General features: G+C 37.8%; 1 protein-coding gene across 1 annotated transcript; it reads right to left on the bottom strand.

Moving 5' to 3' along the window:
• Nucleotides 1-2,183: 2,183 nt before the first annotated feature.
• LOC133030395 (uncharacterized) lies at nt 2,184-3,058 on the bottom strand. Its single transcript, XM_061103132.1, has 5 exons — nt 2,874-3,058; nt 2,703-2,795; nt 2,509-2,619; nt 2,366-2,404; nt 2,184-2,216 (listed from the first exon to the last, which is right to left on the bottom strand). The coding sequence occupies exons 1-5, from the start codon at nt 3,030-3,032 to the stop codon at nt 2,184-2,186; spliced, it is 435 nt and encodes a 144-aa protein (XP_060959115.1). The 5' UTR covers nt 3,033-3,058.
• Nucleotides 3,059-13,650: the final 10,592 nt, after the last annotated feature.

The raw sequence follows: 13,650 nt of genomic DNA, 5'->3' as shown, positions 1-13,650 counted from the left end.
TTAATTACATTTTAAATTAAATAGTAATTAAATTTGGGTAAAAACATAATTTGATTTCATAAAAATAATTAAATATTACACAAACATGTAAAATTAGTTAAAAATATTAATAAGTTAATAAATCTAATTACAAGTTAATCTATAAAAATTACATAATGAAGAAAAATTCTTCGACCTTTGAGCCTCAATCGTCACCGTGAATCACCGCCATCAATTGTTCGATCCACTTTCGCTGTAGTGGTAAAATTTCTGTTTTTGGATCGTATTGCTTCTTACCCCCAAACTGTTAAAAAAATTAAAAATTTATATTACTTTATGTATATGTAAATTATATATTTGTTATTATAAAATTTATATACTATGATCAATAATTAAAACTTACAGCTTTTTGATCTTCTATGTAACGGTTGGGGTTGGCACGTGCGACGATGTCAGTCATATATTTCAAAACATAAAAACCGCATTCTTGGCTTTTAGGTTGTCTTGGACGATTTGCTTGTGCAATTCCTTGCCACGGGCCAAGATACGATGTGCGTCCCCTATATACATGAATGCCCTGTTTGGAAAAATTATATTAGCATTTCAATTCGTTAGTTAATTTAAATTCGTTACATAAGAAGTCATTAAATAATTACCTTCCGATCATTTGTTCTATTTCTTCGGGAATTGGGCGGCCTTTTAGAGGGTTTAAATGGATAATTTTGTTTGGCGCAACCACCACTAGCGTCCAATGCATCCTAGAAAATTATATTGGAATATAAGTAAGATAGTATAAAAATAATTTGAAGACATAATATAGAAATGAACAATTAGCACTACAGAATTTAATAAAGTTTACCCGATATTCCAAGGAATAAAGAACATTTGGTGGTTGTTGTTCATTAATGATAACCAATTAGCCAATCGTCTTGCCGCATCGTCAAAAGACTGACTGTTCTTCATCGGCTGATCCCATGCACCTTTGTGAGAAGCTGCGGGTCGTAAAACTTGAAAATTTTTCTCGGAATAGTTGATGCTCTCCCATATGTGCCTGCCAAAAAAAAGTGTTAGTGCCTTATAATAATTTAACTATAATTTGATATAAGGTTAATTAGATTAAAGAAGAGTATACATCATTCCAAACAGCATTCCCTGGTTGCCGATGTAGTTACACGTAGCAACCCGTCGCAAATCCTCTCCAGATAAAATGATCTGGGTACGCGGTGCAATGAATCCTCGGGGGACAGAAATTGTGATTATATCACGTTTATCTTTGAGCCTTAGGAATTCATGAATCATCCATTTCAGTGAATTAGGGATCAACGCCATCTTCTCTTCCGTGAACAACTCATCTTCCCGTGCACCACGGCTTTGTGGAGAAAGCATCGGAGCTTTCCCCTTTGACGCATCACGTCTTGAGGGCGGTTGAGCGAGTGGACCCTAAACAAAACAGAACATAATATATATATATCAAATTTTATCTAATTTCTACCGAAATTTCGGCAGCATAACGGTTGTAATTGAATGATCCCAAAAATTTTGAACATGGCTGTATAACGACAAATAACACATATATAACAGTAGTTTGTTCATCCATCCCACCGCAGCACATATATTCGCAGAACCTACTTCACTACGGATGAATATTGAAGATATTCAAACTCCACTAATCATTAATAATTAATTTCAGTTGAGAAGTTACCTCGGTTGTTAAAATTAAGTGTTTAGGCCAAGGAAGGAACATCTGGTACACGTCCCTAACATATACGAACTCTTCAAGTGGGGCCGGGATTTCAGCGTCCTCTTGCAGGATTTCCGAAACCATGATCCGAGCATGTGAATCATCGTAATCCTGGCAGTGAACTTTGACCACACCCACATGCTCGTACAAATACCCTCGGGCCACAATATTGTCGATGTTGTCAGAGCAGAGATGTACTTGCTGAGTAAGGGCCGCTTGGTCATCAAAATTGTATAGGATACCTTGGTCGTTGAGGGAAATGAACTCCTCAGCATAAATTTGTGGTTGTACCTCATCCTGAGGAGCGTATGGTTGTGGAACATACGCCTCACCAGCCACCTCTCCTTCTTCCTCTTGTTCGGCAGCGTTCCTCTGCTGCTTAAGGGATTGGACTTCGGCTTTTAATTGTTCAATCTCCTTCGCTTGCCGAGCCACAACATCAGACACTTCCCTTTTCTTCTGCTTAGGAAGCAGTTGAGATGCCCTGGTCAGGAACCTACAAATCATAAAATGCAAATTAGCAACGATTTCATTTGTGTAACTAAATAAATAACATTTGAAGTAATAGCATACCCAGCAGCCCTGACACGTCCAGGATTCTCTGGTGTCCCGAGCGCTTGCGTGAGGATATCGTTTATTTTGGACCTGAAGTTGTCCCTGACTAAGCTTCTCCTCTAATTGAGCCTAATGCACGCATATATTCAAGCAATTAGTATATGAATTATATACACTAACTCTAATTGAATTATATATTCAAGCAATTAGTATATGAATTAATATATACTTACTATCTTCTCGGCAATTTCCTTGTCGTAATCAGTGACAAGTTTTCTACTCTTGGTGCGAGATTTAATCCAAACACGGTGGCGGGGAGGATCTGCAACTTCGAGGTCCTTTTTCTACATAACGTTATAACAATGAAATGAGTACCAATTAAATTGTATAGCACATTATAGCACATTAAATTTTTAGTATTACTTACCACAGCTTCCCGTACGTTCACCATCCCACTCCGACCACTTCGATGTCTGGATTGAATTTTTGAGGAACGTTCACGTTGCACCTTACTCAATTCCTACAATGCCAAAAAAATACATTAGATACATGTACTTGTATTTAAGAGTTTATCTTAGTGTTAATATAATTAGCGTACCAGAAATTCAGGAGTTAGTCTACTTTCAACAAATTTGCACCAATCAGCAGCGTCGATCTCCGGGTGCTTTTCAGGGACTTGTGCCAGTCGTCCCAGATCATTCTCTTTCAACGCGGGCATTATGATGTCTTTTGTCATCCTATTCTTGAAGTCTTTCATTAACTTCCCAGCTAGGATGAGACAATCATGTTTCAAGGTGTCCAGCACAATGAACCCCGTCTATTTTGAAGGAAAACAAACACGGTTAGAGTCAACATTTGGAGTAATAGAAAAACAAATCAAAATTCTAACAAATAATAGCTTACCTGAATGTCTTTCCAAACTTTATTTTTCAGAGTCTGGTTGACTTCTTTCCAATTTTTATAAGCCAACCCTATTGTCTGCCGACATCTGACTCCCAGAGTGGATACGAGCTTCGCGTAGCTTTTTCCACAGTATTGACCTTTATCATTAACTTCGAGGGCCACTCTTTTGCCCTGATCCATTAGTTTGGATATTTCATTCATTTGCGTCGGCCCTCGTGTAGGTATTGTGGTTGGACACTCATTTTCTGCTCCCGAATCAGATCCTGATTCCGAGTTCGCCATGTCTACACCATTAACAAACAAACTTCAAAGTTAGCTATATATATAACAAGTAGTGTATATGAAATATTAAAAGCATAAACAATATGTTAATGATTTAGGAGCATTCACAACCACAATATAAAGTAAGCTATATGTCAATGATTTAAGCATAAGAAATGTGTTTTTTGCTTTAATTTACTTTTATTATTTTTATCTGTTATTGCATTTGTATTCTTCTTCCATAATTAAGTAACTTTTTTTTTATTACTATTATTATGTGTAATGATGAATGACTTTTAGCTTAAGGATTGTGATTTTAGTAAAGTGTTAAACATGTTGTGGACCATGTAGCTAATCATTACAATGGTCATCAATTATACCAAAAAAGAAGAGGATTGAAATGATATTGGGATTTATTTTTATTTTTTTTATTAGTTATGGCAAAGATGAATTTTTGGGCATGTTTGATTCCAATTTTGAAAGAAATTTTAAAATTAAGGTCACCATTTTCACTAGATTAGTAAGCTAACATAACAAATGGTTAGATTATTTTTTAGTGACCTAACATCTTATTACTATGTTATAGCTAATTAGTTCTTTGGGTGATGTAAATATTAATATTTTTTTAGTAAGATTTATCCTAATTCTACCGAAATTTCGGCAGCACAACGGCTGTAATTGGACGTTCCCAAAAATTTTAAAAGTGCCTAAAATAACAAACAAAACAGATAACCAATACAAAATTTATCCACCCACCCGACCGCAGTACATGTATTCGCAGAACCTACTTCACTACGGATGAATATTTAAGATATTCAAACTCAACTAACATGCATTGATAATTAATTATATAATAAGAAAAAGTTAGTTAAAGTATATACCTATCAATGCAAGCTCAAATACACTACACACAAAATTATACCGAACCTACAATATAAACAAATATAACGAAATTGCAAAAATAATTATTTCATTACTTATAACTAGTTATTAAAAATAGTAACAAGTTACTTAGTTACTAAATTATACATACATATATATATAATCAATTATATCTCACACTATTATCTCAAAAAAAAATTATTTCCCACACTAATTTAATTTTAAAATTTTTATTTCTAAACTATACACACACTAATATACACACATTATATACACACATATTCAATAAAATATAAAATTACATATATATACTATATGTTGAGCTTTAAATTTTTACCTAATAACCGCAATCCGACGAGCAATTCCGTAAAAAATCCGGGCACTATACACATACAACACAACAATATTACCATTAAAATTAAAAAACCCAAAAAATAATTTACAAAAACTAAAAATAAAACAATGTACATTATAAAAATGAATAGAAACTATATTTATACCTTAAAAGAGGTTGAGATTCAATGTTTTCTCAACAAAAAATGGTGGCCGGAGTTATACCCACTATTTTTGTATAGGCTCGGATGACAGAGAAATAGGGAAAAAAATTAAAACTTTTTGGGTGTATAGGATTAAGTATCGAAAATAGAAGATTTTGCAACAAAAATGGGCTCAAATGGTTGAGAAATGGGGGAGAAATGGGTGGTGGAGGCGGTGGTCGGCGAGGGTTTTTCGTCTCTGCTGGGTGCTGGTTCTTTGGTGCTTTGGCTGGGTTTGGTCGAGTGAGGAAGAAAGCTGAGGGGGGTTTGTTTTATAACCCTATGCCGTCGGTTCCTCTATAGGAACCGACGCACGGGGTACACGTGTCGCAAACACGTGTACCACATGCCGTCGGTTCCTATAGAGGAACCGACGGCATAGGGCTTAACATAAAAAAAAAAAAAAATTATTTCCCAACCGCCTCTAAATGGTATAATGCAATTTTATACCTACGGTTTTTATCAAAAAACCGCCTCTAAATGTCAATTTCGAAAAAAACGGGTATTTTCACACCCTTTAGCTTCCCTTTTTATAAGTGGGAGTGAAAAAACAGCCTCTAAAGGCCAAGATTGTAGTAGTGTACTCAGAAAGATTTGAATATGAGGCAAAGGTGTTGGTTAGAGTTGGTTAAGGATTACAACTGTGAGATCCTTTACCATTCTAGGAAAGCCAATGTAGTGGCCATGCCCTAAGCAGGTAGGGTCCCGGGCAGGTAACTAGTATGGTTCAAATTTCACCTCAATTAGCGGAAGACATGGTCAGATCAAGCATCGAGTTTGTTGTAGACAAACTTCATAACTTGACGCTGCAATCTAATCTGTTAGAACGACTTAAAGTTGCTCAGTTAACTGATCCAGAGTTATTAAAGATCAGATAAGAGGTTTCAGATGCTCAAGCCAAAGATTTTACAGTGTCAGATAGTGGGATGCTGTTGTTCAAGACCAGGGTTTGTGGTCCTAATAGTGCGGAACTTAGAAGTGAAATTCTGGAAGAGGCTCATACCACTCCATATTCCCTGCATCCCGACACCACCCAGATGTATCAAGATCTTAAACCCTACTTCTGGTGGAGCGGAATAAAGAAGAATGTGGTAGTATTCGTATCGAGATGCCTAACGTGTCAGCAAATCAAGGCTAAACATTACAGACCGGCACAATTGTTGCAGCCTTTAACCCTACCTGAGTGGAAGTGGGAAGATATCACGATGGACTTCGTGGTTTGGTTACCTAGAACAATGGGTTTGTTGGATTCAATTTGGTTTGTGGTAGGCCGATTCACGAAGTCTGCACATTTTCTACCAATTAAGACAACGTTTTCAGTGGATCAGTATGCAGATTTGTACGTTAATGAGATAGTAAGATTATATGGAGTGCCAAAATCCATAGTTTCGGATAGAGATCCAAAGTTTACCTCTGAATTTTGGCAGAGTTTGCAATGGGCTATGGGTACCAAAATGAAGTTCAGTACAATCTTCCATCCTCAAACTGATGGACAGTCCGAAAGGAAGATTTAGATACTGGAAGATATGTTACAAACCTGTGTTATGGATTTCGAAGGCTCCTGGAGTAAGTATCTGCAATTGATGGAGTTCTCGTACAATAAAAGTTATCAAATAACAATAGGGATGGGTCCTTATGAACTGTTATATGGAGAAAGTGTAGATCTCCCATTCACTGGGATGAAACTGGAGAGAGCAAATACTTAGGTCAGGAATCAGTACAACGGACTAATGAAGAAATTGAGAAAATTAAAGCCAGGATGCTTGCCTCTCCGAATTGGTAAAAGAGTTATGTAGATCCGAAACACAGAAATGTGGAGTTTTAAGTAGGAGATCATGTGTTCCTACGAGTATCTCCAATGAAAGGGATCATGCTTTTCGAGAAAAGAGGCAAGTTATGCCTTAGATTTACAGGACCTTTTGAGATTCTTAAGAAGGTTGGACAAGTGGCATATCGATTAGCTTTGCCTCCATCTCTTTCAGTAGTTCACAGTGTATTCCATGTTTCTACGCTAAGGAAAAATGATTCAGACCCTGCTCATGTACTTAGTTATGAAAATATTGAGCTGCAACCAGACTTGTCATATGAAGAACAGCCACTTCAGATCCTTGATAGAAAGGATAAGGTTCTTTAGAAATAGACCATAGCTTTGGTCAAAGTACTCTAGAGAAATAGCAGGGTGGAGGAAGCCACCTGGGAGTTAGAACCCGACATGAGAGCTTAATATCCAGAGTTGTTCAAGTTAGATTTCGAGGACGAAATCCTTTTGAGGGGGGATAATTGTAAAGACAGCTAGAATAAATTTGGAAATTACCAGATAATTAGGGCTTAATTATGGAACTTGATTATTAGTTTTGAATTATTTAATTATGATGATTTATTTGAATTCGAAATACAATTTATATGTTATATAGAATTTCATAATTTTGCATGTTTTGTGCCGGTAATATTGGAAGGCGGTGTTTGGCAATTAGAATCACATCTTAGTAATTTTGGTATAGCGGGGCAGTATAATTAGACATTGGGAATGTCGGGAATAGGTGAGATTTTAGAGTTTTCCAAAATAGCCCTAAGTGAACTTTTATGATTTTAGTGTGGGAGGGGCAAAATGGTCATTTTTCCAATTTATGGTTTGTCATTTTGTGAGATTATGTTAGGTTTATTTAACCTAAATTTTAATGACTAATAAGATGATATTTTGCAATAAAACAAACCATTTTTCATTAACTTATTATTTATTAAATACATGTTAGAAAAGATTAGAACTCTCTCTCTCTAAACTCTCTCTTGCTCGAGCCCTATAGAACAAGCTAGGGTTCTGGGTTTCTTTCTCAATTTCAAGCAAATTACAGCAGATTCTAAGTGATCTCAAGCTCTAGGTAAGTCCCCAACACTTTGCCTTTTAATTTATTGAATTTCAAGTTAATGAAATTGCATGATTTTGGGTATTAGCTGTTGTTGTTGCTGTTGTTGTTTGAGATTGTTTTCAGAGGTTTATTTATGTTAGATTATGTTGATTTAAGCTTGAATTGGTGGCTGTTAGTTGATTTTACCAAGTTTTGAGTTTTAGAACTCAAACTTGGAGCTTTAATACTGATTTTAGATTCTAAGCTTGGGTTGTTGTTTTGTTTCTTGAAAATGGTTTACTGGGGTATAATATGCAGGTCTGGAGAGTTTGGTAAAGTTTGGAATCAATTTCGTGAAGCTTTGATTTTTTTGGGGTTTTCTAGAGAAAACTGGGTAACCGTTTTACAGGAACCTGTAAAACCGGCTAACCGGTTTTTGCAACTGGGATTCCCAAAAAATTCATGTTGTCGATTCGTGCTAGTTTCAGATTTCTAGTTGGTTAATTCCCTGCTAGTTTAGGGTATTGCCACATTAAGTTGTAGTGGATAGGTTTTTGGTTAAAAACCTAAGTCCCGGTTGTGATTTAGCGTGTCACTTATCCATGTTGTTATTGATGTGATTTAGGAGCCTGTAATTCGCCGAGCTGTTGTTCCAATCAGGTTGGCCGCCACACCTGAATTTAGAATTTCGATAAGATTAGTATAATGTCATGCAAATGTTATTACATGTTTAGTATACATGTTGTTTATGCCTGTTAGATTACATTGACAGTGGTAATAGTATACTTAGAGTTGTACTGATTACTAATAAATATATGTTGGCTGAAATACTGATCGATGTTGTCACATTAATATGGCTAGAGTATGACTAGCATATTGAGTATAGGCTGCCATTATGGTCGATAGTATTGTCGTATGAATGTTCTAAACTCAGTACCGTGGGATTACGGGGATAGGGTTATGATCGGGTGTATGGGTGCCAGGTTATAACCTGGAATATTAGTATGTTTTATGTTATGCTTTTCCTACTGAGTCGGTCGACTCACAGTGCTATTTTCATGTGTAGGTAAGGGAAAGGCTAAAGCAAAGGAGCCGTGAGAACGAGCAGGTGAAGATTGTACATGTCGGGGCGGTAAGGCCTGGAGCGTACGATCTTTGGGACATCAGAGCCTTTTGCTGTATAGTCGCTAGGCGACAAAACTTTTGTATATGCATATAGAAAACTTTTATAAATGTATTTTGTAAACGGGATCCCAGGATTTTATATATGTAATACTTTAAGTTTCCTTTTAAATGAGCAAATTTTAATTAATCACGTTTTTCGTTAATCTCGTTGATTACAATATGGTATCAGAGCCGCCAGGTTGTCTTCCGAAGATCGTCACGACATGTACATTCATCATCAGCAGTCAGCTCGTTCCACGGTTCAGTAAGCTTTTATTGCTTTAGTAGTTTACTTTTATATAGTATGATTTAAGAAAATCCTATTAGAAAGCATGTTAGTAACCTAACAGTGGAATAGGCACATGTTTTTATTTCTAAATAAGCGACATTAGTAAGTTTTTATTTGGTCACGATCTGACTAGAGTAGCTCTTGGTTACGCAGGCTGTTCTAATTAGAATGGACGCCAGGCGAAATACCAGGAGCCAGGGCAATTCATTTGGATCCAGTGGTGGTCAGGGAGCCCAAATTCCCTAAATATCCATCGCTGAGGTAGAGGTCCTAGAGGCAGGGCACGTGGCAGGGGTGATACTAACTCGCCACAGGCTGCCCAAGATTAGGAAAATAGGTTTGCAGCGATGCAAGCCAGGATCAATGAACAAGATGAAGAGATTCGGCGGTTGAGACAGTAGGGTGCTCCTACAGTCCCTGCTCCAAAAATACCAGTAGCTCCTGCTCCTACTCTGTAGGCCTAACCTGTGCTTGCACTGAACCGAATGGAACCCCTGTACAAAAGGTTCCGTAAGCAAGCACCTCCAGTTTTCCTAGGAGGTCCTAATGTCATGAAAGCCGAGCAATGGCTAACTGTGATCACCAGAATCTTGAACTTTATGGGCGTCACCAGTAATGATAGTGTGGTCTGTGCCACTTTTCAATTTCAAGATGACGCTTTGGTTTGGTGGGACATGGTGTCTCTGAGTCATGATGTTACTGCAATGACCTGGGAAATGTTCCAGGAAGCATTCAATGCCAAGTATTACAACGAGTCAGTTAGAAGTGGTAAAAGAATAGAATTCCCCCAGCTGACTCAGAAGGAGAACATGAGTGTTACTGAAGAGACGACTCAGTTTCATCGCTTGGCAAGGTTGGCCTTGGGAATTGTGCCAATCGATTTTAGTAAGAAAGAGAAGTACCTTGATGGGTTGAATGCGAAGATCAGACACGACTTAATGATCTCTACCGATGACAGTACCACCTATGCTGATATGGTGGGTAAGGCAATGCGAGCTGAGGGCGCAGTGGAGTGCACCTTAGAGTCTCGAGGGACTTTAGTTGTTTGTGGGGCTCCTAATCCTCCTACATCAGGCTTTAGTAGGGGAGGTAGTGGCTTGGCCACTGATTATAAAAAAAGGCACCTACTGCAACAAGTGGCTCAGGTCAGAACAAGGGGTTTTGAGGGAAGCAGGGTCGAGGCAATCGTCAGGGTAGCTCTCAAACCCGATACACTTACCAGAGTGCCCCAGTTGTTAAAAGCACCATCTAGGGGACTGTAAAGGGCAGGGGTGCTTTCAGTGTGGTATGCCAGGGCATTACAAAAGGGATTTTCCCCAACTCAGGACTGAGGCACTGAAGGCTGCAGCGAAACCCACTCCAGCAAGGGTGTTCGTGATAACTCAGGCTGATGCAGAACCCATCCCCTCAGTGGTCACAGGTTAGCTCTCGGTCAACTACTCTTATTTCTCTGTGCTGTTTGACTCTAGGCCACTCATTCTTATGTGGCAGCCAAAATTTTTAGTAAATTGGATAGACCACACAATAGTTATGAAACAGGGTTTGGAACCCTACTGCCTGGCGGAGCGTTAGTCATCTCCAAAAGGTGGATTAGGTCTATTGTTAGGCTATTTTTAGCCTATGTTTTGGGTCACAAATAGAGTCGTTTTTCGATGTTTTAGGACAGAATTACGCTTGTTTTCTATGTTTTCAGGTTTCCCATAGCTGTGGGCGTTCAAGGTTTCAAAAGTACGATAAAAGACAAGTTGAGCCAAGAAAAATTGAGAAATTAGGATTTGGTTCACTTTTGGCCGCAGCAGATTTATTTACGGCCGCAGCCAAAAATTTGGCAGAAAAGTGTTTTCGTGACTGGCCCAGTAGCCGCGGCGAGATACTCCACCACCGCGGCCAAAGCAGCATTCGCCGCGGTGAGGTAATCCATGGCCGCGGCGAGGTTCCTTACAAATGGAGGCCAATTTCATCTTTTGAAATCTTGGATGAAAAATATAACGGAAACTGGGAGAAAGATAAAGGGGGGAGCGAATTTTAGACCTAAAAGCTGTCAAGAAATGCAAAAGGAGCAAAGTGACGGCCCAGATCCATTCCACCAACAGTTTCTTTCTTCCTTCGTTTTAATTTCTTTTATGTTAAATTCTGTTTTAGGAATGATTATGGATTTTAACATGAACTAAATTCCAATTTGGGGAAGATGATGAATGTTGTTTAAAGTTTTCCCTAGTTAATGTCAATTGCCATTCCTTTTACCTTGATTTGTGAAATTATCTCTATTTGTGTTAATTCCATGTTTAAGCTTGATCACCTTCTACATGTTCTATGATCTCAATTCAAAATCTAAAAAGTGAGAATTGAGAATGCTAAAATTGGATAATCTAGGTTTTATGTGAAACGAGCGTATTTGCGTGACTTATGTGACAATTAGACTATTGCTTAATGCTGATTACATGTGATTTTAATTAAGAGATTAATTGGAGAACATGTGATTTAGAACCTGAAAGATCTGAAAAGAGTTAGGTTAAATTGTATAATCTATCATTCACATCAAGAAAAAGAATACCAATTAGGCATTAACAATTGGGTAAACAAATCAACAGGATTCTCTTCCCTATTTTCTCATCTTGATTAATCTTTATCTATTTGCTTAAGTTTCTTGAATTATTATTCAGTTTCGATTCATAAAAACTATTGGTTTGCCAAATAGAATCATAAATTTAGTCTAGTGGTATTCAATCCAATTCCTTGTGGTTTGACCTCACCTGTGTGAGTTTACTATTTGATTACGTGCACTTGCGTACTATTTACTACTTGGTGACATCCCGATAAGTGTTTTAAACACTATTCTGTAAGCCCACAGTGCCTCATCTAACTTTCGGGACCAATCTTTCCTTGATCTTTGCATTGTTTCCTCAAATATCATCTTAATATCCCGATTGGAAATTTTGGCTTGGCCATCGCTCTATGGATGGTAGGGTAAAGCAGCTCTATGGCCAACGCCATATCTGGATAGTAGAGCATCAAACTATTTATTGCAAAAGTCACTCCCTTCATCGCTAAGGATTTCTCGCGGAGTTCCAAACCAAGTGAATATGTACTTTTGAAGGAAAGATAGAACTGTTTTACCATCATTAGCTGGAGTTGCAGCAGCTTCAACCCATTTCGATACATAATCATCAGCCATTAAAATGTACAAATTGTTGAATGAAGATGGAAAAGGAAAGAACAAAGAAGTGGCACGACCAAAACTTAGTCAGGAAAGAGTTTCAACCCGGGCAACAAGTCCTACTTTTTAATTCCAAGTTGAAACTGTTTCCTGGTAAGTTGAAGTCAAGATGGTCTGGGTCGTTCACAGTGGTGAAGGCATTCCCGTATGGAGCTGTAGAACTAAAAGGCGAGAGCCCAGAGACTTTTAAGGTTAATGGGCAGCGATTGAAGCTCTACTTGGGAGGTCATATTGGCCAAGCCAAGTCTTCCATGATTCTGGCACCCCTTTGAAGAAAACAATCAACGTCCGACTATATGACGATAAAGACAGCGCTCTTGGGAGGCAACCCAAAATTTAATGGCATTTTTAGTTGAACATTCCTAATTAATTTTTTTTTTACTTTCTCTTAGTTTTGTTCATTTAATTTGTAAACTCAATTTTTAGTTCATCATTTTTCATTCCTTTTCAAAAAAAAAAAAAAAAATTGGGCACTGCCCAGTGGCCGCGGCAAGATAGGGCTTTCGCCGCGGCGAGATACTTAGGCAGAGAGGGCTTATTTTTTTTGCCATCTCGCCGCGGCGAGACCAACTTTGGTCGCGGCAAGATGGCCCAGGCATAAATAAAAGGGGGAATTTCGTCCAACACCCCCAAAAACACTCATTCTTCAACCCTAAATCCTCTTCTCGGAATTCTTCATCCCCATCACCAAAAACCTTCATTCTCATCTCACAAAAACCACTTTTCTTCATTTATTTCTTAATCATTCATCCCTAATCACTTCAAAACCCTATTTCTCTCATCAATCCATCTCTTCCTTTGAAAACCACACTCAAAATCCCTAATTTTCACACAATTTCAAAAAATCCACTATTTATCACCTTCTACCTCAAGAATTTACAATGCCTTCATCAATGGAGGTATAGTGAAGGAGATTCTCATCAATGTAAGTAATTTTTCATGATTATCTATGAAATTTTTGGATGATTTTGAATTTTTGAGATTCTTGCAAGGGATCGGTGTGTTTTAGTTATTGTCATGCATATTGTTGTAGAGATATTGTCTGTGATTGAAAGATTGAGTGATTATTGATTGGGTGTTCACCCGGGAAAGAGAAAATTTAAGGGGAAGTGCTAGCGAAATTTTTCTTGAGTGTTAGGAGAATTGATTGAGAATGGGACCTAAGAGATCAAGAGTGAGTGAGTGAGATGCTTCATCATCCAACCCACGAAGGTCATCGAGACGATCAAATGTAGATAGGGCAAGGTTCGTAAGTGTCGAGGCCCAAGAACGCTATT

This window comes from Cannabis sativa, chromosome 8, assembly GCF_029168945.1.
Source record: "Cannabis sativa cultivar Pink pepper isolate KNU-18-1 chromosome 8, ASM2916894v1, whole genome shotgun sequence".
Classification (NCBI taxonomy): Eukaryota; Viridiplantae; Streptophyta; class Magnoliopsida; order Rosales; family Cannabaceae; genus Cannabis; species Cannabis sativa.
The sequence above is the reverse complement of the archived record's forward strand: the minus strand, read 5'-3'. Positions and strand labels throughout refer to the sequence as shown.